General features: G+C 42.2%; 3 protein-coding genes across 8 annotated transcripts; 1 reads left to right on the top strand and 2 right to left on the bottom strand.

Annotated features, from left to right (window-relative positions):
- Positions 1 to 12: 12 nt before the first annotated feature.
- On the bottom strand, positions 13 to 17,305 carry LOC125762106 (serine/threonine-protein kinase grp). 4 transcript variants are annotated; one of them, XM_049423878.1, is made up of 7 exons: positions 16,960 to 17,305; positions 6,827 to 9,017; positions 6,506 to 6,729; positions 6,234 to 6,411; positions 5,932 to 6,074; positions 3,391 to 3,597; positions 13 to 1,450 (listed from the first exon to the last, which is right to left on the bottom strand). In XM_049423878.1, exons 2-7 carry the CDS (start codon positions 6,940 to 6,942, stop codon positions 783 to 785), a joined length of 1,536 nt encoding a protein of 511 aa, XP_049279835.1. In that variant the 5' UTR covers positions 6,943 to 9,017; positions 16,960 to 17,305; the 3' UTR covers positions 13 to 782. The 4 variants fall into 4 exon arrangements, with proteins under 4 accessions (XP_049279835.1, XP_049279834.1, XP_049279836.1 ...); XM_049423877.1 differs by lacking the exon at positions 16,960 to 17,305 and adding an exon at positions 14,701 to 16,930; XM_049423879.1 differs by lacking the exon at positions 16,960 to 17,305 and adding an exon at positions 11,911 to 13,045.
- Positions 17,306 to 17,611: 306 nt separating this feature from the next.
- Positions 17,612 to 18,982, top strand: LOC125762117 (U6 snRNA-associated Sm-like protein LSm7). The gene is made up of 2 exons (XM_049423897.1): positions 17,612 to 17,761; positions 17,825 to 18,982. The coding sequence occupies exons 1-2, from the start codon at positions 17,747 to 17,749 to the stop codon at positions 18,182 to 18,184; spliced, it is 375 nt and encodes a 124-aa protein (XP_049279854.1). The 5' UTR covers positions 17,612 to 17,746; the 3' UTR covers positions 18,185 to 18,982.
- On the bottom strand, positions 18,618 to 26,406 carry LOC125762105 (chitin deacetylase 1). 3 transcript variants are annotated; one of them, XM_049423874.1, is made up of 6 exons: positions 26,246 to 26,406; positions 24,870 to 26,095; positions 20,905 to 20,977; positions 20,487 to 20,659; positions 19,340 to 20,334; positions 18,618 to 19,275 (listed from the first exon to the last, which is right to left on the bottom strand). In XM_049423874.1, the coding sequence occupies exons 2-6, from the start codon at positions 24,925 to 24,927 to the stop codon at positions 18,997 to 18,999; spliced, it is 1,578 nt and encodes a 525-aa protein (XP_049279831.1). In that variant the 5' UTR covers positions 24,928 to 26,095; positions 26,246 to 26,406; the 3' UTR covers positions 18,618 to 18,996. The 3 variants fall into 3 exon arrangements, with proteins under 3 accessions (XP_049279831.1, XP_049279832.1, XP_049279833.1); XM_049423875.1 differs by lacking the exons at positions 24,870 to 26,095; positions 26,246 to 26,406 and adding an exon at positions 21,093 to 21,199; XM_049423876.1 differs by lacking the exons at positions 24,870 to 26,095; positions 26,246 to 26,406 and adding an exon at positions 21,066 to 21,154.
- Between the last annotated feature and the right edge of the window lie 299 nt (positions 26,407 to 26,705).

Raw genomic sequence — 26,705 nt, 5'->3', positions numbered from 1 at the left:
ACTAGTAGAGAGTACTTTTAAAAACGTTTTATTGTGAATTGATTGCAACTTGCTTGGCTACTATTTACTTTCGTGTGTAAAAACTGGAAGGAAGCTCTAGGAGATGTAAAAATTTACAAATCATTTTTGCGATTTAACACCATCGTTTGCAGGACAGAAATCTCTCTCTACGGTTTTCTAATTCTGTGTGTTTAGATTCGTGTAAAATAGGAATTATAAAAAGGCGATACTTTGAGTGTGGTTGATGAGATACGAGACATATCTTGCTCTTTCTGTTTCGCTGTCATGTAACATGAAATACTATTTAACATCTTAGCGACCCGTTAGAGGTTCAACATTCGATTGGTTCCTTTTCGTCATCGTTTGGCGACGAGTACACTACTATTTCCTTAAAACGTTCATTATCTTCCCTTGGTAGGAGTGCCAGCCTAGAGATGATGTTTTGTTTCCTTCTATTGATTTTGTTACGTAGGTCGGTCTCTCTTCTCGCAAATCCATCCTCCCAAATCTACACCAAGTTTGGCACAAAAGAAAGAGGACGTCATATTCGTGCGCTCACAGAGCGTATTAAAGTATTTTGAACAACTTTTGTTCGAACACTGTAATTCCACAATTCTGTGCGAGATTCTTTCGCAAGTTAAAATACAACATTTTAAAACAACTATCTCTCCAAAGAATGTTTAACACGATTCTCTCTTCCGCTCTTTTGCCCCCTATCATTCTATCAAATCTTCCTAAAACAAATACAATTCCAGAAAGCGGTTCTCCAAAAATACATCCTTTTAAGGCACAGAGTTGGTTGCGATCGCTATCGGCCAGGTGACCGGGCCCTTCATCACGATATCTGCCAAGCTTTGCTTTATCTTGATGAAGCGGCGTTTGAACTCTAGCCCGCAACCCTTCGATAGCCGGAAATCGCACAAAATCTTCCCATCCATCTCCACGATGTTTGCCTTAAAGATGAGCTGCAGCTTCCGCCGATCGATCGTCGATATCGTGATGACGCCCTCATCGTTCGACTTCCAGCTGTAGCCGAGCTTTTCCAGCGCGGACGACAACCGCTTCAGCGTTTCGTCACACCGCGTCGAGACGAAGAAACGTGTCATACGCCGTACCAGTCGCTGGAAGGGATTTTGCTGTTGCTGCTGCGTGCCCACGCTCTGCGTAGGATTTAACTGCGTGCAGAGGATTAGGTCGTCTAGCATGGTTGGCTGTGAGAAGCAGAACCCGTTCCGGGCCTCGATCGCTTCCTCGACGCCATTCACTTCGGTATGTACGATGACCGGTACGGGTTGCGACTGGCACATGCGTGAGGTGGAATCATCAAGCGGGCTGGAGATGTCCTGATTCGAACAGAGCCGTTTCGCACGAGGCGATGGCCGTCCATCGATCACATCACAGCCTCCAGCACCGATACCACCACCATTGTTCGCTCCTATATCGGCAATACCTGCAATGGAAAATGAAAGCGTTCAACGATCAATGCGACTGGATCAATATGGCATACTATACGTAAATAAGTATTTACATTTAAATGAAAAAAAATTTCATTTATCATTAAGAGTCAAAGTTACACTTGTAAATCATAAAGAACACAATCGAATAAAAACAACTAATACATAACTTACATTGTTTAAAATAAAACAAACTCATAATAATAGTGCTGTTGGGTAAATCAGTGAGTGGGAGGAGAGCGTGTTGTTTAATCGGCTAATGTTAATAATAATAATAAAAAAAAACAAAACAAACTCAAAACGTACTCACACATTAGGTTTTTGGTGATAAAGCTGTATGTGGTTAGATTGCATTCAAACATACAGCTAAATCACCAAAGTCCCAATAAGTGGCAACAGACGATAGCAGCAGGATGAAGGCGGGAAAGAATGAGAGAGCGGCGGCACAATCAACTTAAATGCGAAAGACAGGCAAAAAAAAACTTTTTTAATAATCAAACAGTTCTAACGAAGAACATAAAAAAGCATAATTTTTGGAGCAAATTAAAAAAACAAAAGAAAATATTTTAACAACCTATTAATTCACTGAATACATGCATACAATGTTGAAGTTAATCTGTTATTAAATTAAATTAAAACGTTATTTCGACATTATTGTAACTGGTATATTAGATATTCAATTTTTATGTCATTATTATGTCCTTCGCAAAGTAATAATAATAATGATGTGCAGCAATTCCACGTGTCGTCCATGCTTTGGTAATCTAGCTTTATGAAATAGCTTAAATTCTATCATACAGCTAAAGCGCCAAAGCGCAGACAACAGGGCGCAAATACCTGGACCACTTCCGTATTGGTACATAACCATTGAGTAACCGCATAATACACACGACGCAGGGGGCTGCATATTTCATCAATAGGCAATTACGCTCACAATAAATACAGTTCCGATTTCTTTAAACTTCTTCCCTATTTCAGTAGTTGACGATAAAGGAATCCCTGAAGGAATATTATGACCTTAACTGACTTTAAGCTACACTTAAAAGCTAAGCTGTGACAATAACAAATCATGGTATAGGGAAGATTCAACCCTTTTCATGCCCATACATACGATGAATAGCGTACACACTGGGCTAGACACTGAATGCCCCTCAGAATTTTTACACGACTGAGAGTCATCCAGTACCTGACCATGTGCAATGAACGCATACTGTTACGTAGCTATAATACCGGATCTATCCAACCTTCCATGATGTTCTTTTCTTATCTTCCATGCTTTTAATTCATAAAACGCAAACTTTTCTATTATCCTAGACATACCACACACACACCGCCCACACAGCTAAATCTGGAAATAAGATATTTCGCCAACGCAGAGAACATTTCTTGGACCGCTGCCAAAGCAGACAGAATGTTGCTATGGCTCAACGAATTGAGACAACGTTCCAAATCCACAGTTCCTGTTGAAAACCTAAGATAAATAGATTTAGGTCTCTTTGCTTCCTTTGTGGTACGGTATCCCCATACCATCATACCGATCAGAGTTATGCGGTATAGGGCAATGCGCGATAGAGAATTTCCTCCAAAAAGCATACTTCGTTTCGTATTCTTTTGCTTCACAATAAAAAAAATCGAACGGTCATTTCAGGATTAAAACACGATGGGAAATGTTATTTCAGTTGTGTAGCAGCAAACGGGCATGAAATGACCATTTGAACGACGATTTTTCACACCAAACGTAACATGATTCTGTGCGCACATTTAGGAGAAAAAATATTGCAAGAACAAATTGCGAAACGAGTTGGAATGGCTTGCCGTTATAAAAGCAAGACGACCCAATTATTTGGTACTTTACTTTTAACAAAAACGCGACACGTAAAAGAAGAAAATATATAAAACAACGATCAAAAACACACGAAAAAAAAATTATACATACCTTGAAGGTGAAACTGTGTCTGGCACCATTTGTGGTCTTGCAGCTTGTCCAGCGTTAACCTTTGGGCGGGATTTGCCACCAGTATCTTTCGTAATAGCGAAAGGGTGAGCGTGTCCAGCTTGCACCAAGGGGTTGAGGTAGTGTATTTGTTCTCCTTCCAACAGAGATACTCCGCACATCCGGACGATGGTTGATCCCACGGCAATTCTTTTAGTGGAAATTTACATTTAAAATGTATTGAAAGAAGAAAAAAGCAGAGCAGAAAAATATATTATATTAAACATTTGCTATAGGCGTTTCATCTCGAAGTACGAAATAGAATGATTTTAGAGAGTGTGATTTACTAAGTCTTTAATTTCATACAATGGAGCGTTGTAGATGCAATTTAAATTGCATATCAATCATAGCTCTAACGGAACTTTAGAAAAACGCTCCAAGCACGCAATTAAAGACATAGTAGAGAAATCGAAAAGATACCTTTTCTTAAATGTTTATTTATTTACTCATTCTTTTTTCATTGTTTTCATTTATTTCTTCATTTACATTCAAGCATCAGATGAAGGTGCTTCATTTACAGTTAAGGCGGTTTTGTTGTGTCGTGTGCGTTTTTGTGTATTTCACTCGCGATGGGAAACATTCAATTGCAATAATAAACCGTGCATACAACAATTGGACACAGTATAATTCAGGATTGTGCAGCACACTAAACATAAATATACACTCGCGTAACAGTGCCAAAACAAAGCCATACACAGAAATAGAGAGAAAGAGAGCGGGAATGATAGAGACGTGCGAAGAACGAAAGAGGCATATCCAAAAGATCACTTTTTTATTATTTAATTTTCATTTTTATACACACTTTGGTTTACACACACACACACTTTGTCACAAAAAGCTTAACAACATATTCGCCGATAGCCGTACGCGGGGGCAAATGAACACACGCGGGTTTTTCCATGACGGCGGATACAATAATGAACATATTTTATAAAGCATACACAACAGAGGATAAATCAAACATTCACGAAATATATTTTGTTCATTGCTTTCTTTGTCTTTTCGATATCGATTAAGCCTTTCATCACACACGCAGCATTGATAATATAAACAAACAGCAATCGTGAATATTATGCAGCAAAAAGGAAAATAGATTACAGAACAAACTTCACTGGCGCATTCTCAATTTACAGAAGAAAACATTAAGTTATTAAAAAAAGACCAAATGCAATCTAATTACTTATATGTTGTCAAAATTTAATGGATTGACGTAAAAGTATGCAAGCATTACAATATAGCTGGAGTAGAGCTCGCATTCATAATGTGTATTTTCCTTCCGAGAGGAGCAATGTAGCAATGTTAAAAGGAGCACAAGGATAACAAAATTAAAGTAATAAAGAAACAAAAGAGATATATGTAATATATACTTTCACATCAGCACACTGAGTAACATAAACGCACAACACACACACATACACATCTCGGGCCGGCAGCAATCGCAATATAAATAGACAACTTCAGTGAAACAGAAAATGATATTGAACCGAAATAATAACAAGAAAAAACACAACAGTGCAGTGCAGCAGCAAGCAATTCCCAGTTGGACCTCTGGTACTAAAGCTTTAGAGATATTACAATCAAAACAACAGTCTACAGCTAGAATACCAAAGATACAGCCGGAAATTAAAAAATGGGATTTAGAAAGAAACGGTTATACGTTTGGTCATATTTTTGCTTTTTTTTGTGTGGGGTGGGACGGCTTGGTGGCATATTCGGGCATTTGTTTGGCGAACGAATGAATTGAAGAAAACACAACGAAAAGGAAGGATGGGCAACCAAATACATAATAAAAACAAACGAAATTATACGCACAAATACAACACAGCACACGCACGGCAAAGAAGAATGGAATTTAAATATTTTCAAACAAATAATAAGGCGGTAAGTGCTTATTGGTGAAACTGAACATGTAACGTTTGTAGGATTATGCTTTTCCAAATATAAATAATTAAATCTTATGCATATTTACGATATTCCGTTTTATTTATTATAATTCAAAAAAACAAGCATAATCCAACAATTAAATACAGGAAAAATAATGAACATAGAAAACATCGAGAAATAATAGACAAAATAATCCACAATTAGGCGCAGTGAAATTTTTGTAACATTTTTTTTTTACCTGTCACACATAAAAAATGTGCCACACAATAAGCGTAATGAATTGTTATTAACAGACGATGAAAATACGAAAGATTGAGATGTAAAAATGGAATTAAACATTATGCACGACACAGAAGGACATTCATTATTGAGAAATTTAAAAGGAGGCGCATCAATCAAAAGCACATTAATAAACGATCAGTTGTAAGGAAAACATTCGAATTGTGAAAAGTGTTTCAAGATTAGCTTCCAAGGTACACGGCGTCGGTCACATTTGCGATCCGGTAATTAATTCCAAAAAGAAATATTTATGGATGTTTTTTTACGAGGGAAAAGCAGCAAAAAGCATATGTTAGCGCGAAATATGTAAGAGGAACTTACCTCCGGCAAGCATGGTAACCAAGATGATACCGCACGACCACAGATCGGCCGGTGTAGCCCGGTACGGTTTCACCAACACCTCGGGCGCTACGTATGGTAGTGTTCCGCATTTTTTATCCAGCAACCGTTCTCGGCCCTTCATTCTGCACTTGACAATAGACCCCAAAAAGGCGGACACACACATGTAAAAAAGGAAAATGAAATACTTTTAGCAAACGGGTTCAACGGATTGCTCTCTGCGTTGAGAGCTTTACGAAGAAGAGTCCGAACGAACAAGTCCGGCATCGGTTTGTACCTAATACCTAAACATGGTGGCCATCCCGAAGTCCGATATTTTCACGTTGTCATGCTCGTCTAGCAGCAAATTTTCTGGCTTCAGGTCACGGTGCGCTACACCACGGGTGTGCAGATAATCGACACCGGCTAACAGTTGATTGAAGTACCGCTGCGCTTCCGGCAGAGGCATCCCAACGTCGGGTTCTGTATGCAAGACAAAGGGACAAAGATCAGGAAAGGGGTGGATAAATATCGAGAAAAAAATACCTTTAAAGCTCTGCATCTATTCGTATCTTACCTATCCGATCGAACAATTCACCGCCGGCAGCATACTCGAGAAATATGTACTCAATGTCGCCTTGCGTTCGTTTACCGAAAAACTTAAGAATGTTTTGGTGCTGCAGGATTTTCTGTATGCACACTTCCTTCTTGACCGAACTTTCTGCATCCGGATGCTTCTTCAGGTCAACCATCTTCATCGCCACAGCTTCACCTGATTGTCGGTTGATGAGCAATTTAACTCTGTACAATTAAAAAAAAATGATCCAAATTAGAACATTAACAGTGCAGAAAAAATGCATCTAAAGAAAATCACCAGAAAACCTTAAATTAAACTTACTCTCCATACGCTCCTTCTCCGAGCGTTTGTGCCAATGTCCATCCTTCGACAAACTCCCGCAATCCAGTCTGTGTCCCGCCATTTGCCGATCCGACTACTGTCTGTGTCGATGCCATTTTTGTCCTTTTTTAGTACAAGCTGTCCCTGGTTGCTGGTACTACTATCCAACAATTTCTGGCTGTTGGACAGCTACAGAACGATGATGCACTTTCACACTTTCTCTGCTTTCCCTAACCGTCGTCACTCGTTTCGCTGACTTTTCCATACACCGTGATTTTGTTTGTTTCGTCTGCAATATAATTTTCGTTCTGGCAACGATTCTTATATTTTCATCACACCGGGCAGGCCAAAAATAAAATCGAATACTGGTTTGGAGAGCTTATACCTTTCCCCCTTCCTGGGTTACCTTCTAGCCGACAACGTGGATACGAAATTGTCAAAGCTAGCTAATTTAGGACATCACCAATCAGCGGCTCTACTGGAACTATCACTACCGGAGAGAACCAGCTTTTAATTGGCTTCCTGTGTTCAAATCGTTGCAAATGTTTTTGACCACCGTTTGGCAACAAGCCACGAGTGAAGATGGCGGTAAAAGACAGCACCATACGATTCAAACGAGTTATACCGGATATGCTGCTGGATGCGATGATAAAAAGGATTCTTCCCACTTCTGCACTTGATTCTTTTTTCCTTCGCTGTATTAGACAAATATTCCTTCCTTTTCCGTAATATCTGTGCGTCATCTAATGGGAACAGGACACAGCACAGTATCGGGCGATGTATATCCTTCTTCTGCGCGGTTGATAGTGAATTTTAATATTAATTTTCGTTGATGCCTGCGCCTACAACGCCCGCCTGCGGCAATAAATCACTTTGTTCTACCGTAACAGTTATTCTAACATTTCACATATTTTGCCTGTCTTGTCAAGAGAGCAAATTGGTCACAGACTCTTTGACCTTCGAGCAGGCGAACTGTAACGCGGTGAAACATTCAAATCCAGACTCTTTGGGTGCGGGTGCGCATACAAACACCTCCTCCTTCTGCTCTCCTTACCACCGAACCAAAGAACAATCTGTTCACGTGTCTTACACGGATCTTTGCGATGAGTACGCACGGTTCGATGTGTTTTTTTTGTTGCTTCTCCTAAACAAACGGAAAAGCTATTGCTTTCCCACTAGTGCTTTCTTCGGGATTAATGTACACCGTAACAAACCGAACTCATAACTCAGAGACGGCATACCTATGATAAGGAAGCGAAAAGTGACTGTCCCGTGTCTGGGGTTTTTGCAGCAACCCTGCTGCTACCATTGAAGCGATTCCTTTTATCTCTCCAATTGCTGTCCACTCTCCCTCTCGCGCGATTTTAGTGGGCGTGTGAATAATTTGCTGTCAAACGCAGGATGTCCCGCAGGGTCCTTGATGTTCGCAGAGAAGGCTGGAAGCATATCGAGGCACCAGAGAGGTTCGCTCTCTCCGACAGAGGCCCGGTTAGGTTGCCAGGTTGCTATCTTTTGGCTTTAGTAGAGGATCGGGGATAATGGTTCCTTCACCACCAACATCTGGTTTATTCTCGATACGCTTTTAGGCTGATTTATGGGGCATGCTTACGAAAAGTCGAATTTACTGCGAACCATTTCGCATCGAACATAAAACCGTGCTTTCCCTTCAACGGACACGGACACGGACACGGCGCGTTACTCTCTTTACTTCATTACCCAGAAACAGATGTTGCTTGCGCCAGTTTGTGTAACACAGGATGCCAATTCGCTCGCGCTCTCTGCAAATTTTATTCCCACACGGATGTGTATACGACCAGCTTCCTTCCAAACAGAGTTCTCTCCTCGATTCCCACACAACACGCTAGGTGAAAATTCCTCGTTAACAATGATACAAAGGGGGCTCTGCTTTGGCTAGTGAGGTGTTTGGTGGTTGCGGCAGATGGAAGGAAATCCTTTGCTATCCCAACCCCACCCTTCCTGTTCCACTGTACGGCGCGCGTCGTTGAGCTTTTCTGTCCGGGTTGGCAAGGGTAATGATCTGCAGGCAAATCGACCGATAACGACACTCTCTTCCCTTTTTAGCTGCATAGAAATCACAACCGTCGTTGTTGGCAAGTTTCTTTTTCTTATCGTGCGTAGTTTATCAGTTCCCCTAAACGCACGACAATCGCGACAATCGATAAGTAATGTTCTGTAAAAAAAACCAAAACAAAAAACAATATAAATAAAACAGTATTCGTACAATATATCGGATATTTACATTTTTTTTTTAATTTACCATGAAGTGTAATCATAACAAAAAAGGCAATAGAACAAAATCCGAAACATAATCAAAATGTTGATCTTAATCTAATCAAGGTCAGAAGCGAATGTTGAAGCCTTTTTTCTGCTTGAATATAATTGGAACGAACATTATCACCTGATTTAGCATTCCTGCTATACACATGCGTGCGTTTCCAATAAACCGCGACAGTTGGATATACAACTGGTATCTAATGGTAATTTTACCGTCAATGCACGGCTATATAAAATCTGCTTCGGCTGGCGCTTTTTCAAAGCTCAGCGATTAATCAAGGAATGACACATCCGAGGGAAGTGTGAGGCAAAGAAAAAAGAAGAAAAAACGGAGCACACACATGTCCCATTACTAAACGTTTGCTGATAGAGCATGTAACAAGATATGGAATCAAGCGGTTTTGCAGCAACAGACCCCGGATGGGAATTAGGTAGAAGTTTTTGCAACGTTCACGGAAAACATTCTTGCTGGGTTTAGAAGAAGTTCGAATTCCAGCATTGAGAGATTGTGCCTGAAAGCAGTTTTTTTTCTTTTCTTAGTAAATATTTCAGAAAGGGGTTAAGGCCAAGAACAGACGCCATTTTTATGATTTTATTGTTTCCTAAACTTTCTTTTGTGGGGACAATGTGGAAAAAAAACAAAATGAAATCACCATTCACAGCATACCTACACAAAAAAAAAAACAAATTGAATCAATTTTCACACCTTCACCGCTACACACCAAACTGATGTATTTGAAACCGGGCGCAACTTCGAAACACATGGCCGACTGCGGTGAAAAGCAGTGTGTGTTTTGTCATGCGGATAAACTTGCTCACCATTCGATGCAGATATTCCGCACACAACGCGTTTTTTATCGCAAAACATACGCACCTGAGAGCTGGCTAATGCGCTGGTGGTTTATTCCTTTGCTCTTCCACATACAAAATCTTTCAGCATCCGACGCCATTGCCGTTATAGTTGCTATCAACTTTTTTTTAACATATTCGAATGCCTGCATTTGCATGGTAGCGCACAACTACGGAAGTAGAAAGAATTAGCATCACCCCAACTTTGGACGCACGCCGCCAAAAGGATAACAAGTGCAACAGCACCACGCACAATCGTCCAGCCGACACGCAGAACGCAACTGGCGGTTCCTCTCTTTGCAGACGGATTTTGGTGCCCATCGAAAACAGAAGGGACACACCACGGCACCATTACCATATCAAACACCCCCGTGCAGTTGGTGTCTATTGACCATATATAAGAACTTTTTTTTTATTCCCATCCCTAGCAACCCGCCATTTGTTGCCGACAATGTCATCACTACCGCAGGCATGGCCGCGCACACACTGCTTGACATGACGCGTGTGCACAACGCGACAGTAGTAGTTCGCAAAAATGTGCGAACACATGCAATGGCGAAAGCCCTTTTTCGCACGCACACAAGCGAACGGGTGTGGTTGCAATTTATTGCGGGAAGCTACATTTTCCTCTTGCAGTAGACAAGAGTACAGTGTGTGCTACATTAACACACCAGAAAAAGCTGCTGAATATCCTGTGCGTGTGAAACGTTTTGATATGGCGCACAAGAGCTTCACTGAGCTTTTGAGAGTGAGGAAAGAAAATGCAATGGGCAATTGTCTCCGTGCACCTTTTCAATTAAGATGTCCTAGTAATCCTAGTCCTAGATTAAGATGTCCTAGATTGAATTTTACAGAAACGTCCTAGTAGTCACCAACATTAAAAAATCTGCCAATGGTTATCTTTTTTTCTCTGCTATTGCAAAAACGAATTCGACTGGTGTCCCCTATCTACGTGCTTATCGCAGCAAATTCCCGTGCCAGAGATTGCTACCGGGAATCGTCAGCGTCGCTCTAGGCCACGCTTGAATCATTCTTAGTTCCGGAATCATTTTCGCATTTATCTGTAACAATGCCCTCGTTCAAGATGTGATACGAATCCACATTTAACTAGGCTCTTCTTGCGTTATATGATTAAATTTCCTTTAAAAAAAATGGTTTTAAAAACCCATCGAAATTAATACACACACAACTATAGATTCCACATTAATGTTGCGTCGTTTGATATTCTGAAGGATTCGCCAATTAAACATCGCACAACCACAAAGATCCTCTCATCCGACGCTTTCTCTCTTAGCTCATTTGCATTCAACCCACTTTTGGGAAGCGCGTATGGATGGAAATGAAACTTTCCCTCGTGCCTGTGCAACTCCCACATTTCACCTAACGTCTGCCTACGCAAGGATCGACGACTTTACGAAACGGCGAAAACCCTGAACCGTTGGATCATTTCCATCTACAGGAGGATGCTACTGTCACCACCGTTCGCTTTCCTTCAGAGGTTTATCTCTCTTTCTCGCTACACACAACAGCAGCAGTTGGTTAAGAGTTTTCGTTCGCATGCGCCGTGACATCGTACCTAAAAAGCCAACGGGAGGACCACACACCGAATCCTTCTCGTTCTGGAATCCATCTAGGAACATCAGACGTATGCGCGTTTTGACACAAGTATGTGTTGATTGTCTTATGCGTTGCTCAACAGATATGAACGGCACATATCTGCTTAAAATATGATCCAAACTATGGATCATTTTTTAAAGCGTCGTAATTAATGTGGAACAAGACACGAAAACTAGAATCTACGTACGGCAAATTAATTTCTTCGATCAAACAGTATTGCTCCTCCACAATGTTTGTTGTTCCTGATAAGTAAAATCTGTAACAATAAGAAACACATTGGATGGATATACTTTTGCAAAACTGCATCAAAGATAGGGACACACCAAAATTCAAGGTTATTCAACCGAGGCCTCCTTCGATCGGTGAATGTAGTTATCTCGCTCGCTCTCTTCATCTGGCTCCTAATTTCGTGGTTTCTTATTTTCATCCCTTTTATGGAACATTTTACTCGTTTCCCGTTTTAACATCTGCAATTCATTTGAAATATATTAATAATTGGTCAACTCATTTAAAAAACTTAACTAATGTAAATGAGATTTTTAATGCTTGAAACAGTTCAACATCCCACAGCATCCCATAGCCATCACAGACAGCATCATTCCCCCACTGTTGCTTCTATCCATTCTCTCCCATTTATCGTTCTCGCTCTCCCAGTCAAGTATGCACACACACACATACTCACTTCTTCCAAAACTTCTTTCACCGCAGCAAAAGCAACTCGCTTCTGGCGATGAAAAAAATAAAAACCTGTTTCAGTTTTTCTTTCTGCCACTTTCTTCCAACACGTTCTTCAATTAATCTTGACGCGGGGTGGCGCGTCCATGGTTGGGGCATCGGTTTAACGCGTATGTAAAAAAAGGGTCACAAAATAATCGCTTGTTCGCTATGCCATCCCATTTCGCAGCCAACTCCATGATCTTCACAGTCCCCAACCGAAGAGACTCCACACTTCACCATAAGGCGTTTTGGCAACAAAATCAAATCCTTAGCAAAACATCCGTGCATCAGAACTGGGCTGCTGTTTACAATATTTTTTTTGAATTTGTATATTAAATTAAAAACCAAAAATATATCTTAAAAACTGATGTCATGTATAAAAGCGCGTTTGGTTTCGGTAGAACAATGTTACAATATACTTCTTCTTTTTCACCACCCACGGGTGTGTGTTTGGAAGCGAACAAAACTCGTTTTCATGGGTTCTAGCCCCCAAAATCGCGTTTTGCGTTCATTGCTCCGTTTTGTTATGTTTCCTTTTTGTTTGACGAACGCGAAGTGATCATTTTTCCTATGCCCTTGATCTTTCTCTCTTTCATTACAATATTTACTCAACGATGGAAATATATATAATAATACCACTTACACAGTGGTGCTTTGGTGCAAGATAGGAAAGAAAAGAAAGAAGTGTATCTAATGTTAAGAACATAAATGTCGAAAAAATGCTTGCATTGCGTGTATTTACCGGTGGAGCCAAAGTCTGTAGAGTAATGAGGTCTCGTAATAGAGGGGTTTTGGCAGCTCTTGGAATAACAATGAAAAATAAAAATGACAGATAGGTGTCCGAAGCTCCTACACGATGTTGTGTAGTTGTATGTGTACGGTTGTTTTGGAGGCTGCTTCAGCTGCTCGTGTAAACATGATTTTGTTTCAAGACATCCTACGGTTAATTGTTGTAGATTTTATTTTAAAACGAAATCTTTTAATAGTGTGATTATCGTGTAATACAATGCGCAATGGAAATTTATGGAATAGTGCATATATTCCCCACATTTTAACGTTGCAACGACTGTCGCCAAAACTACGAGTGCTGAAATTTGCTCAGTAAACAATTCACCAATACATAGCCAAGGACGTCTAACTGTCAAAATGAAAATCCAAGATGGCAATGTCAACAAAGCCTAATCCGCGACCTCATTACTCTACAGACTTTGGGTGGAGCCCAAAATCAAAACAATAAGCCGACTAATGTCAAGGATAACATATGTAAATAAGATAATAAATTGAGAACACATATTTTGTTTCCCAAATGGGGCCATGCTTCGATCAGACGAAAAGCGAACATAAGCTTGTCAGAGTAAATTTAAAGTATAAAAAATAGACTTGTGCAGTCCATTACGTTTGTAGCTGATTCTTAGCTTATTAGATTCTTCATCCCCAAAGTCCATTGACATAAGAACTAGCATTGAGGCACGCAAGCCCAAAAACTTCTTCCTAGCCTTAACACACACGAAGCGTGAAAGGAAAAACGTTGTTTCCATTGTAGAAAAGCGCGTGCAGAACACTCTACAGATGGAAAAGAAAGGGCTTAACCTAACCAAAAAACAAAACAACACACTGCAGCACATGATTTCTTCATGCAACCGCGCTTTTTCCTTATAAAATTCGGAGACTGGCGGCCTGCTTACTCGATTGCTTGCTTAGCAACACACACACGGTTTGAGTGCACGAAAACTTCAAAATGGATTCGCGCGCGCGGTTGTGGAGAAAACCCCATTCTTCTCCATATTACTGCGCGCGAACATGGTTAGAAAATGGGTGAAAGGGGAAAAACATAGAACGTGCGAGTACAGCGAAGATAGACAGAGAGAGAGAGAGAGATCGAGAGATTGTACGGACAACTGGGCATGAAACAACAAGAGAACCATGATGATGATGTCTCGCACGCACTCTGGCTGCTGGATGGTGGCGAAATGATGGTGGCCAACACACACACAAACAGCCACATCATACTCTTCGGGCACTGCTTTGTTCTGCAGAAGGATAATTAAAATTTGCGATTTTAAAATGAATGTGCTGTTGCGCAGAGCAAAAATACTCACTTTTTCAAGGAATTATTGAGCCTTCCAAAGGAGGAAAATGGAGGGAAGGAGGCGCAATGTAATCAATGTTACGGTGCGCCATGTTGCGCATTGAAAAGGACGAAACACGGAAAGCAGCTGACTTGTTTTTTGATCTACTAAACAAGGGCTGGGAAAATGATTAATCCACCATGAGCTGTATTGTCCTCTCTTTAATTGAACGATCCATGCCAATAGACTTCTATAACATTTGCTTTTCAAATCATGGTAAAAAGACGCGCGGGATAATGCAGAACTTAATTGTTCGCACACACTCACCTGAGAAATGAAGCTCACATTTGTGCACGTGCTGTAAGAAGCTTCATGTCAAACATACTCGTCGAAGAAGTAATCACCAATCGCAGCAGCCATTATTGCAACTCCGAATGTGGAACCAACATGTCGAAATCGAGGAGCAGGCTGGATTTATCTCTGCGGTTAAATTTTTCCATGGCGTTGAATACAGAGGAGTCCCTTCCAAAATTCGAACGATTGCTAGTTCTTTGAAACCCACACACAATTCTATTCTCCACACGCACACAATGCAGACCGAGCATCGGTTTTCGCTTCTATCGTTAACAGCAGAGAACGAAAACTGTGCAGAAAGTCCCACAAAAAATTCACCAATTTAAGCCAACAAAAGAATTATGACTTTATGTTCTTCCTCATTTTGGAATATTGGATTGCATATTTCATTTTCCCGCAAACGTTCCTGAGCACTCACATTTGGTTCCGAATATTGGCAGCATTGATTTAACCTACCGGTTTCTATCAGCATACCTCTCACTCACGCCATTATGTGTTTTCTTCTGCATGTTCAAACTGGATGCGGGCTGAGAAAGATTAATCGACCCAGCATCGAACACGAAATGCTGTTTCATGACAGATAGTCTACCGGAGCGCTCGAGAGTTGCTATTTTATGCCGGGAAGCATCCATTTTCCGGCACACCGTATATCGCAACAATGTAGTACGGCAAACCATCTGTTGCCACCGACGCCATCACTGTACACGCACTCGCGAATTTTACACGCTGCCATCTTAGCAAATTGGTTCAACACGACGGTGCATTAATGCACAGCTTCAATTTTGGAGGTTAAATACTGTTCCGACTTAGACTTCACTGTTCCTGGCCAGAGCACACCGAATGGAAAAAGGGCGAATGTATGCGCGCGCGCGCACTAACTGAGTACCGCCGTCTACACTGTACGGGAGAAGAATGAAAAGTAAACCGAGGCCAACGGGCGTTTTTGACAAATGGCTGTCGGGTGAAATCAAGAGAGAACGCGTTTGTCATTATCTCCAGAAATCTTAACCACACGCTGTATGTAGTGTGCGTGCGTACGTGCGAGAAAGGGATAGCAGAATTTTTCTCTCTCTCTGCACACACGCACACATATTTCACACCAGTTTCAAAGAAAGCGATACGAACAAAAGAGTGTGCGCACAGTTGAACAAACAAAACAAAAGAGCAAAAAGAAGCTTCAACCTTTCAATCGGGTGAGCGCACACACATTTGCACACATCCTTTTGTCTTTCCCTTTTCGAATGTTGCCAGATAAAAAGGCTTCTTCTCCAGAAAGTAACAAGAATAAGACAAACATGCACCCATACTCGGATAATTTCTACCGGTGAAACGCAATCTCACACTCTCTCATCACTCTCGCAACGCGGAACAAATTGTTGCTCGCAAGTTCATTCCCTTTCACTCACAAAGCGCGGTATCGCACTCACACCTATCGCATGGACGCTTCTTCTTAGCTCATTTGCCGGTTTCTTCAGTAGGTTTCTTTTTGCTACCGGTCATTTTTTGGATTTGATTTTACGTCGTCGACGGAAAACTGGATTGTTTGCGAGAGTGTATATGTGTTTCGCTAATGTGGGGGAATGAAAAAGCTTCATGTGTGAACGAAACGCAACATGTGTGGAACACACGAGCAATGCGCGCGCGCGCGTTCGTGCCCGGCAAATAGCATGTATGTGTGCGAATGAACAATGGCTTCTTCGGAGAGGTACCACGGCGCACACAGGGGGAAAAGAATGAAAAGCAAACCACACACATCAAGAAAATGCAGTACAACTGATTTCAACGATGCGAAGCAATGATTGATTTTCGAACGTATACTGCATCCAAATGTGGTCATCTTTATTGGTAATTTGTTGGAGAAAAAAAACCTACGACATGCTTCTTTTTTCAGGTGCTTTGTAGCACGTGAGATTTTTCTGCTGGCTTACGCACAACTGTACACATTCCTGCCTTTTCTCGACACTCCATCCTGGTGGAAAGTTAAAGAATAATGTGTCCGGTGTGCGCGCGCGCGCTCTTTTTCCCACTCAGCAACAATGTCAACTGGAAAGGCTTGCTTTATCTCTATGCAACCGTATTCCAGAAGGCCGGAACCCTACCCTATCTGAAGAATGACGACTTAATTCCACCTCTAAATACGTGCGGTTTTAGTTAGCTTCAGAATTGCGACCGCAAATAAATCCAGCTACGCCAGAAGCACTTCTAAATTCATTTTGAAACGAATTAGCTTACCTTTTGTATCTGCTGCTGGGCGTCTGCTAATAAGCAAGAAGAAATACAACTTCTTCCAAGTGCTTATCTTTGCGAGTTCCGCTACGCCGCCGTTGCCATCAACGTCATCTATCACTTTGTTCAGAGCAGTAACAATAATAACAACGCACACGAAACGATATTACCTATCGCCGGTCACACTTTATACACCAGAATGAAACGCACAGTTCAAATACATTTGAGTTAAAATTGTACCGTGTACTTAAGTTGTTTCCAGTTTGCTAGGTTCCTCCTACAAAAGCATTATACGAAGAGATTCTCCGCGCGCAGACCGTGTGCGTCTTGTGCCGGTGAAAAATCAATTTTCTTCTTCTTGCGATACTCTTTTGAATTGGCGAACTCCTGCAACTGTCAAAGACACCGCATGACATTTGAGTTTTGATGCGGTTGTCGGATTGTTTGTGCCTAGTGGTTGACTTGGGACACCGTTTTATGTTTTATTATGAACGATGTAAGTAGAATGGGTTCATTAGCTTCATTCTATGAATCTAAAAATGCTCATGTGTATACTAATCAACTTTGTTTTATTACTAAAGCTGTAGAAAATGGACAATGGTAGGTATCCAATGTAATCGCTAGGCACCTTTTGTATGACAATAATGTGACAGTTGCTGTCACCTACCTGAAACGAGCAAACAAAAAAGAAACCGCTCATTGCGTACGCCTGTTGTAAACAAATCTAACGACTCGTGCGCATCTTTGGCCCTGTTCGGCATCCTGGTACTTTAATTTACTTTCCTTTGAAATCATGTCGGAAAAGAAGGTAACCTATTTTCACAATGTGGCGAAAAGATGTAAATAATTTAATTATTCCATTGTATTACAGTCAGCGGCATCCGGCAACTCTACCGGTGGCGGTGGTGGTGGTGGCAGCGGTGGCGGCGACAATAAAGAAAAGCGACGAAAGGAATCGATTCTCGACCTCAGCAAATACCTCGAGAAAACGATTCGGGTAAAGTTCTCCGGTGGTCGGGAAGCGGCCGGTGTGCTAAAGGGTTACGATCCCCTGCTGAACTTGGTGCTGGACAATACAATAGAGTTTCTACGCGATCCGGATGATTACAAACTGGCAGACGATACACGGCATTTGGGGCTGGTCGTGTGCCGTGGTACATCGGTAGTGCTAATCTGTCCACAGGATGGTATGGAATCGATACAGAATCCTTTCATCGCACAGGAAGGCTAACGAGGCTATCGCAGCTACTAAGGGGTGTTGTTTTGCTGTACGGAACATTCTGTCGTTAACTTGATAGAAAACCGGCTTATGCTTAATGCCACACTACCACTTGTGATCGTATTAACTCCCTACCGGTGGTGCAAGCGGAACATCATCGATACTTTTTTCATTTGCCGAATCGTTTCAAAGATACCATACTTTACATACCTACATGTTTTTGGTTCCACACACTATTTTCGGTTATTAACGAAATGTTTCGTTACAGCACATCTTAATTTCTTTTATTACTTTTTTTCCGTTAAGTTTTTTTGTCATCTTCTCTTACCATTCATTTTCATGTTTTGTATCAATGAATATCAGTTAACCATTGCTACAAGCCCATCGCTGGAAAGAACAGCCGTGGGAAATGCTGTAAGAATGTGAAAAACAGAAACGGATCGAATCATGTTTACGGATGATCGGTAAATCGATCAATTTATTAACTTGTCTTAAGTATGCTACTTACATAACATTTTGCTAGAATCCGCGTGGACACACGCACACAATTTCTATCTTTCTTTGATTCTATTCCTTTCACGCCGATAGCACAATTTCCACGGTGTCCTATCCACGCCTGGGCTTACAAATAGTTGTTAAAAATGTAACGCAAATGAAATAGGACAGCATAGAGAGGGAGCAATTTAACAGCACACAACACGTAAAACATAAAAAACCGAACTGATCGTAGCAAAATCATTCGCGTCTATCCTAAATTCTACTCGGTGTTGAGTTATTCTTGTAAATAAATTCCAACCAACTCAAAACAAACCTGTGTCCGGCGATTAATCCAGCCCGAACTCGTTCCTTATCCAAGGATACTGTGCCGGGCACTCATTGCAGGTGGAAAGATAGCGGTCCTGTTGCAGAACACGGCTATGAAGCTTACAGGTACGTGGAAGATTGCAGGCATGCTCTTGCGGATCGAGTTGTTTCGGCCGGCACTGCCACGGTTCGAAATGACCGAGCTGATTCGAGGTGGTCGGATTGCGCATCCACTCGATTGCCTGATAGTTGGTGACGAAATAAACATCCGGATACTTGGCCATATCGTCGAGGAATCTCTGAGCAGGGGGAAAATACAGGTAAGTTTAAAAAATGCCAAACTAGATCGAGTCAGCCACTTACCAGAAATGCATCCAGATACTCCTGTTTGCGGAACCACGTGGAGTGAAAGTATAGTCCCAGCGGTGCTCGGTTTGTGTGATAGTGGCGCTTAAAGTTGTGCACAAACATCCGGTACACGTCTTCCCCATTCATGTGCGGCGGGCAGGTATCTACCATGCCGCACGTATACTCGCCGGCCTCTAGCTGGTTCATCACCAGCTCCCAGATGCCCGGATAGCTTCTGGATGGACAATACTGATTATTCCCATTGCACGCGTGCGGCATCTTGTAGTCGAGCGTGTATGGCCATAGCGGTGGATTCGAGAACGGAGCCACCATCGAAGAATCGTACACGAAGCCAAACTCCTTCATCATCAGAAACTGTCGATTCCAGCCGACGCGCAAAAATGGTACACGCATTCCACGCAACTCCTCCATGCGCACGTTCGAGAAACGATTGATAATGTTCGCCTGTCCGACCATCTCATCGAACCAGTCCTCGATCGTGGCATTGCGCGACCACCACTCTTCCGGTCCTCGGTGTGTGATCGAGTGTACCGCAATCTCGTGCCCATCGTTCCACATCCGTTGCACCTGGGCGTAGTTTGTGTACTGATGCGATATGAAGAACGTAGCCCGAACGGGACATCCGTTCGGGTTCTTGCGGGCGGGGGTGAAGATTTTCTCCGTGTACAGTTCCCAGTTTTCAAAGTTGATCGCATCGTCGAATGTGAGCAGTATCATCTGGGGCGTGTGGTAACGTTCCAACCGTCCCGGAATAATGGTGCCATCCTTCGAGCAGAAACAGTCCGGTAACTCACACACGGACAGATCACACGGATCGGCTGCATTGGGATCGTTCTCTACATCGCACCAACCCTCATCCGAACCATCCTCACAGTCAACCGATCCGTCACAGAAGTATTCGTTCGGCAGGCAGGTTCCATCGCCACATCCGAGCTGCGATCGTTCTTCACATTTTGCATTTTCCAGCAATGGTTTCGGGACACGAGCCTCTGCAAAATGGCAAAACGAAGGTCGAAGCAAGCGTGTATAATTAATTTCAATTTGAAATGTCATTTTAGTACAGAAGCTTTTTCTACACCGGCTTTAAATTCCAAATCCTTTTAGCCAGTGGTAAGGTCAGTAAAATAAGTGTCCATCATACCTGCCGTTACATCACAGTTGTCAACGTTTTGCTTAAAGTCGCAAATTTGTCGGGAAACATCGAACAGCAACCCAACGGAACATTTGAACTCAAACACTTCCCCGTCGAGACAGAGATAGTACTTGGCGCACTCGGTATTGGTCCACATTTTCTGCTCAGGCCGATCGGGATTTCTGTAAGTACGCCAGAAAGGGAAAAGTACACGTAAAAAGTCAGCAATCGGGGTTATCGCTTCAATAGAATGCTGTCGAGAAGCTATCTGCTGCAGGTTGGCTTAGTCTCAAATAGGCAACAGCCGTTAAACCGCTCAAAAGATGAAGGTAATCATGTGCCGAAAGGCCTCAAAACTTCTCGCTCGGTGAAACAATTGCTTAAATTCGTTAACGAGGAAAGGAACTGACTGTGCGCGAACACTGACCTGTAAAACCGTCCATCCTCAAAGCAGGGAACTGTGTTTTTGAGACTCCGTTTCACCAGGTTGCCTCCGTACGCTGGAAGTAAAGAAGAGGAACAAAAAAAAACCCATTGCTTCGTAAGTACCGATCCATGCGGACAATAGTAAACAAAATATCAAAAAACCTTGCACAGAAATTGAAAACTTCGCACCGGATTAATGTGGCTCATCGCAGCGCTCAAGATCTAAACAAAAGACACACCATTGAGCTAGTGCAGTGGTTGCTAAGCAGCCGATATGAAAATTCGTCCGAAAGCGAACACCAACCAGCACGTGTTTAATGTGTGGTAAATAAACAATAACACCAGCAGCTTCCTAATGCGATGGCCGAGTAAAACGAGGTTATCTTGCTGGGAGGAAAATAAAGATTTTCCCTCACGGTGTTGCGGTAATTTGCGATTACCGCGCGGAATAGTAATGAAGGAAATGGTGAAAAGCGTTTAACGAGCACATTTTATGTGATTGTTCAGTTTAGGGTGTACAATGTGATTGCAATTTATGCTAGAAATCGTGCTTTATTAAAGGCCAATAATCGGTAGCAGTTGGTATCTGCAGTATTGTTTTCGCAATTCGATTGCTTTATTTTTTTGCAGGATATGTACGCATTGTAAAGAATACATTATTGAGCATCACTTTCATTTTTATAAGCCTCGGCCCCAAACAAACTAATGCTAATTAGCTGTACCAGTAATAATTCCTTTCCGGAGATGCGGTTTTTGCATGTACACACTGGTTGCGTTGCAGGGTTTTGTTTGAAAACGCATGAGATGGTGTTAATTTAATCATTTCAACATCCCGCGCGTATACATGCGTGCGAGAGCATTGTACGGCAGATGCGATCGTTAGTGGGTGGTTGCGTGAACCATGCCAACCGTGAACCGTGAGGTCCGTTATAGCCGAGAAGGGAACCAAACCCATTTCGTGATGCACCAGCTGACTGGCGTTCTGTGTCATATCCGGCCGAATATCCATCATTCACGTCGCAACTATATGGTATGATATACATTTTTGTGTCACGCTTTGTTATGAAATAATTTGTAATACCTAAACTACACTTTTAGCTACCCGCTCCAAGCTTTTTGGGATCATATCCGATACACAGGAGATTAAAGGTTCGTATATAGTACTTGTTGAAGTTGTGCATTGTACGGAGTCTTAATCTTCTCGCATTTACTTTTCCAGCCTCACAGTTCGCCTCTCCAGGTGTTGGATGATGTCGTTTCGTGTCGTGATTAGATAACCTCATCCATAGATGGCGGTCAAAGAGTCTTCAATCATCGGTGAGATGTTCAAGTACCTGTGCAGTGTAATTACGACAGGTCAGTAAAGGTGTTTCCCCTCCGTCTTAAACAGACATACAACACATTTGGTGTTTAGACAAAAAGAAAAGCAAAAAAACACAGCCCTTGTTCGTATATCCCCCAACAAACACATGGTAGTATTTAAAAATCAATTTTCACATTACATGTGACATTAGTAAACGTTAACGTTACTAGAAACACTGTACAATTTCAGGCATGTTGTAGTTATGAGACAGACACTGCCATATTGTTATTCGCATTCAAACTACGCTTATGAAGAGGACTCTTTAAACTGCCTTCTTAAAACTGTATGAACCGCTCGATGTTGGTGCATAAGTCCGTGGGAAAAGATGATTGTACGGCTGTGCTGTGCCGTAGGTTTGCTTCAAGACGTGACACGGGATTCCTGCCCTTCACCGAGCCTAACACAATCGTAGTGGAAAATCGCAAACATCAAACAACAACCGGTGGGACTTCACTATCACTTTGCTGATCTTGTCCCAAAACACAAAACTGCACCCACTCCCGGTACAAATGAAGTGAGCGTGCAGTTTTTTTTTTATTAAAACAGGAAGTGGGATAGCGTTTACCTAAGTGTCCCCGCCCACGGTTGAAAAATTGAATTACTTTTTCCTTCCATTGCAACAGACGAGAGTAGCACCTGAAATACGTCGACCCATCGGTGGTCCACATTGGGACACATTTTGTTGTCTGGATCTCGATTTTTTTTCCGGTTCACTTTTAATAAGCTAACTGACAGGGTTGAAAGATCGGGGCAAACGACTAAGTAGATTGGATCGGGACGGCAGCAACCGGCAGCGGTTGGTACAGCGGCAGGGAAATTAATTTGTAATTCAATTTTCCATGTCACCATTTCAGCTGGTTTCAGTTCGTTTTCCCGCTTCCCAGCCGCTTCTCCAGCCGAGCAGATTCGAACGCATTGGTTGGATGGTTGAACCGTTGGAAACCGTCATAAATACCGTTGATCGGGAAAGCACCGAGTGCTCAACGAAAGAAGAAAAACAAAGTGCGGAACGGGTGTGATGGTTCCAGTCTGATTTACATTCATATTCCGCCTGCCCTCCGTTCCCATCCGTTCTTTCTGCGTGTTTTCTCTTTTGCTCGCAAAAATGTGCTGCTCTTTGGCAAGATTTTCCTCACCAGTGTCATTTCCCAACTTCTTCTGTACGTTTGTTTGTGTTTTTTCAACGCTTCTTGTTTTTTTTTTCTCTTTTTCATTGGAGCATGCCGCGCGATCGTTTACTTTAACGATTCATTAATTAATTATGGTCACGACGAGCTACGGTGGCCGGTTCTTGTGTTTTGCTATGCTCCCCTCGGGGGCCCCAAACCTGTCACCTTTGGGTTTTGTCTGCTACCAGTGATTTTCCGAGTTTGTTTTTCTCGTTTGCTTTAACACTTTAGCGCGGCACAAGCCGAGTAGCAGAAGGTTGTTTTTCCCTTTTTGTGCATCATGCCGTTTTTTTGTGTGGCGCACCGGTGTGTAATAAGACGGGTGAGTAGATGCTTGTACACGGTATATGGGCATTGAAAGATGTAGAACTCTACATTTGAAGACGTTTAAGGAACGAAGTAGATCTTTACACTGATAAAGAAACGTTGAGAGAAATACCACAACACCTTGCACACCATCGTATTTCATTTTTCATTATTTTTGTAGATTTAAATCACAATGAAGCAATCTATCTAAAGATCGCTTCTGGTTGATTCGACCGAAGGGTCAGCATTTTAAATTTGGAACAGAAAAAAATGAGCTTAAGAAGATCATTCTTATACAATGCGACGTGTATAAACAAACAGCTAGACATCTTCCTCTCGCTTGAGAAGTTATGTTTATCATCTCGTGTATCCGGAAATGTATAAACAAACCTATCCGTGTGGCCTACAAAGTAAGTGCAACCAGAGTATTGCCTACATTCGCCTTTCCATTTCTCCTCAGTCAACACTTTTCCTATCGGTTAAGTTTCGATGTTTTTTTTTTCAATGCAATGCACTTGCACAGGAAGACGCATTTTCTCACCCCATGTTTCCGGGGGGCACAGAGCAACATGGGGGTTAAATTTCTCTTCCTGCAGCATGGAACAGGTGCATTTATTTCTTTTCTGTTGCTCCGGTTCCCAGCCGGCTAGTGTTTGAAATCGAAATCCCACGTTACACTCCTGTTCGGGGTTTTGCAGCGGTACTGCAATCGTTGCACTTTTTGCCCCCCCTAACATTCATACATCTTGGTGTTGTGTGCGGGGAGGGATGAAGGGTTGAGTTTTCTAAATTCCTTCCCAAACGCATACAGCATCTCCACCGGGTATGGGCAAGTCGCGGTAAATACTCTCCCATGTACTGGATATTAGAGGCGTTAGAGGAAACAAAAAAAAAAAGAATCAGCCCACTCGCAGTGTGTAGCAAATTGACAAACATTAACCTCTTGTTCGGTTCCCCTTTTTAGTCCGTTTAAGTTTCTGGGACTAATTTTTGACGACCTGATGCAGTTTTCTGCCGTACCGAATCTCTGCTACCTGCATACGATTTATGCAAAGATAATCCCATCCTTTACGCATCACCTCCTCCCTCCCCACCTAGCCGCTCCCCAAAAACCGTTTTCAAACATACCATTTCCAGTGAAAGTGACCGCGAGCGTCAGCAGCGTGTAGCATAAAAATAGACCCATTCCGGTTGACTTTTTTGTGTGTACGCGTTGGTTGTGTCTCGGTGTCCGAACGGTTGCCTTCCTGTTGGGTATCCAGACACTGATGCTGGTTGAAGTGCTTTTGCTTCAGGATGAATTGGTCGATACGGATGCTGTGTGATACAACTGTGTGTATTACCGCCAGTAAATTACGTACACTTCAAACTGACCCTTATCATGATCACATCAATGGCGGCTTTCAGCACGTTGCGTTGCATGTGGTGCAACAAAACCGCCACGAAAAACCGTTCTGGAAGCTTTGAAATTTCACTTTTCACTTTGAATCCTGCATTTCTGGAAAAATCCGTCCCACATAAATTAACGGAACGGATCTCGTAAACAACGGGTTAAACTGCAGGCACAAACACGCGTATCACGCCCGCCGAATCGAAGTTTCGCAGTTTGCGACTTTTCCACTTTTACTTTCACCAGAGCCAAGCCGCCAAGAAGAGCACGTTTCGGTGCCTCGCTAGATGTTGAGGGAGTGTGTGTGTGTGTTTGTATCACTTCTACTGAGCCTACCAGGCCTAATCCTGTTGCCACTCCTTTCACTTAACGTCTGACAGCGACACACGCACCAGAAAGAACTGGTTTCAAGTTTAACTTAACGGTCCAACAATATATCTGCACCCGGACAGGACCTTCTTTCGACTTTCTTTTCTGTTTCGCCAAGAATTGATACCAATACGCTGCAGCACTTTTTTTCCGTGCACATTCACTTGATTCGTATATTAGTTCACTCTTCTTTTCTTAAAAAAAACCTACAATGAGCAATATAAACGACAGTACGCGCAAGTTGTAGACGATCGCGCACGATCGCGGAGCTGTGTGAAGCACGTGCGCACGCTCCGATCTCTCGCCGGTAAATGGGGGAGCATTTCAATTAAACCGTTAGTTTTATAACATCATCCACCGTGACGCATCGGATGGTTTGGCCGCGCAATGCTGGGCCGCTCAGAGCATAAAGCGTAAAGAAAGTCGATCGATGCGATGCTGCGAGAGCGAAGAGATGGAGCTGCTACTACTTTCTTTCTATTGGAGTGCCCATTGGTTCCGGTGCCAGTTCCGTATAGTATAGGTTGTGTGTTTGTGTGGTTTTTTTGTGTGCTATGTTTTGTTTTTGTTGTGTAGTTATGAGTTGCTTGTTTATCTGCAGAATATTGAAAAAAGAAGCTTTATTTTGTTTAAAAAGAATAAATATTAAACATATGTTTCAAGACTTCGATATGGATTTTACTTCCCTCTCTATTATCACCCGGAGCATTTTGAAATTGTCTCTTAAGATTGTTTCTTTGATTACCTTCAAATGTGCCGGACAGCTCTAATCCGTGGCAAAGAAATGCGTTGTGGATTCGTGTTGCCGTAGGTCAAGGTACCACAAACTCGGTTGCGTCGTGACGCGCCAGAAAGTGGTTTAATTGCTGGTGCGTTTTCTTTAATGTTTCCGATTCGGTGGCGTTTGATATCATTTCACTTTTCATTTCGTTTCACAAAACCCACACAAACAGTAGGTACCTAGTGGATTATTGAATGCTGTCTACAGGATTTGTTACCGATCATCGTTTGTAATGCTGAGCATCAATCTAGTTTTAGCTTTGGATTATTGGTATAAGTTGAATGGAATTTGGTACGGTCTTTTGTTGGTTTCTGGATGATCCGTTCCAATTGCCGGAAGTTTTAAAGTAACAGATTTGTTTCAGTTTTTCTATAGAACATCTAGAGAAACAATACATTGAGTGTCTGTTTCTCTACTTTTTTGT

This window comes from Anopheles funestus, chromosome 2RL (genome assembly GCF_943734845.2).
Source record: "Anopheles funestus chromosome 2RL, idAnoFuneDA-416_04, whole genome shotgun sequence".
NCBI lineage: Eukaryota > Metazoa > Arthropoda > Insecta > Diptera > Culicidae > Anopheles > Anopheles funestus.
Note: the sequence above shows the minus strand (reverse complement) of the source record. Positions and strands in the feature narration are given on the sequence as shown.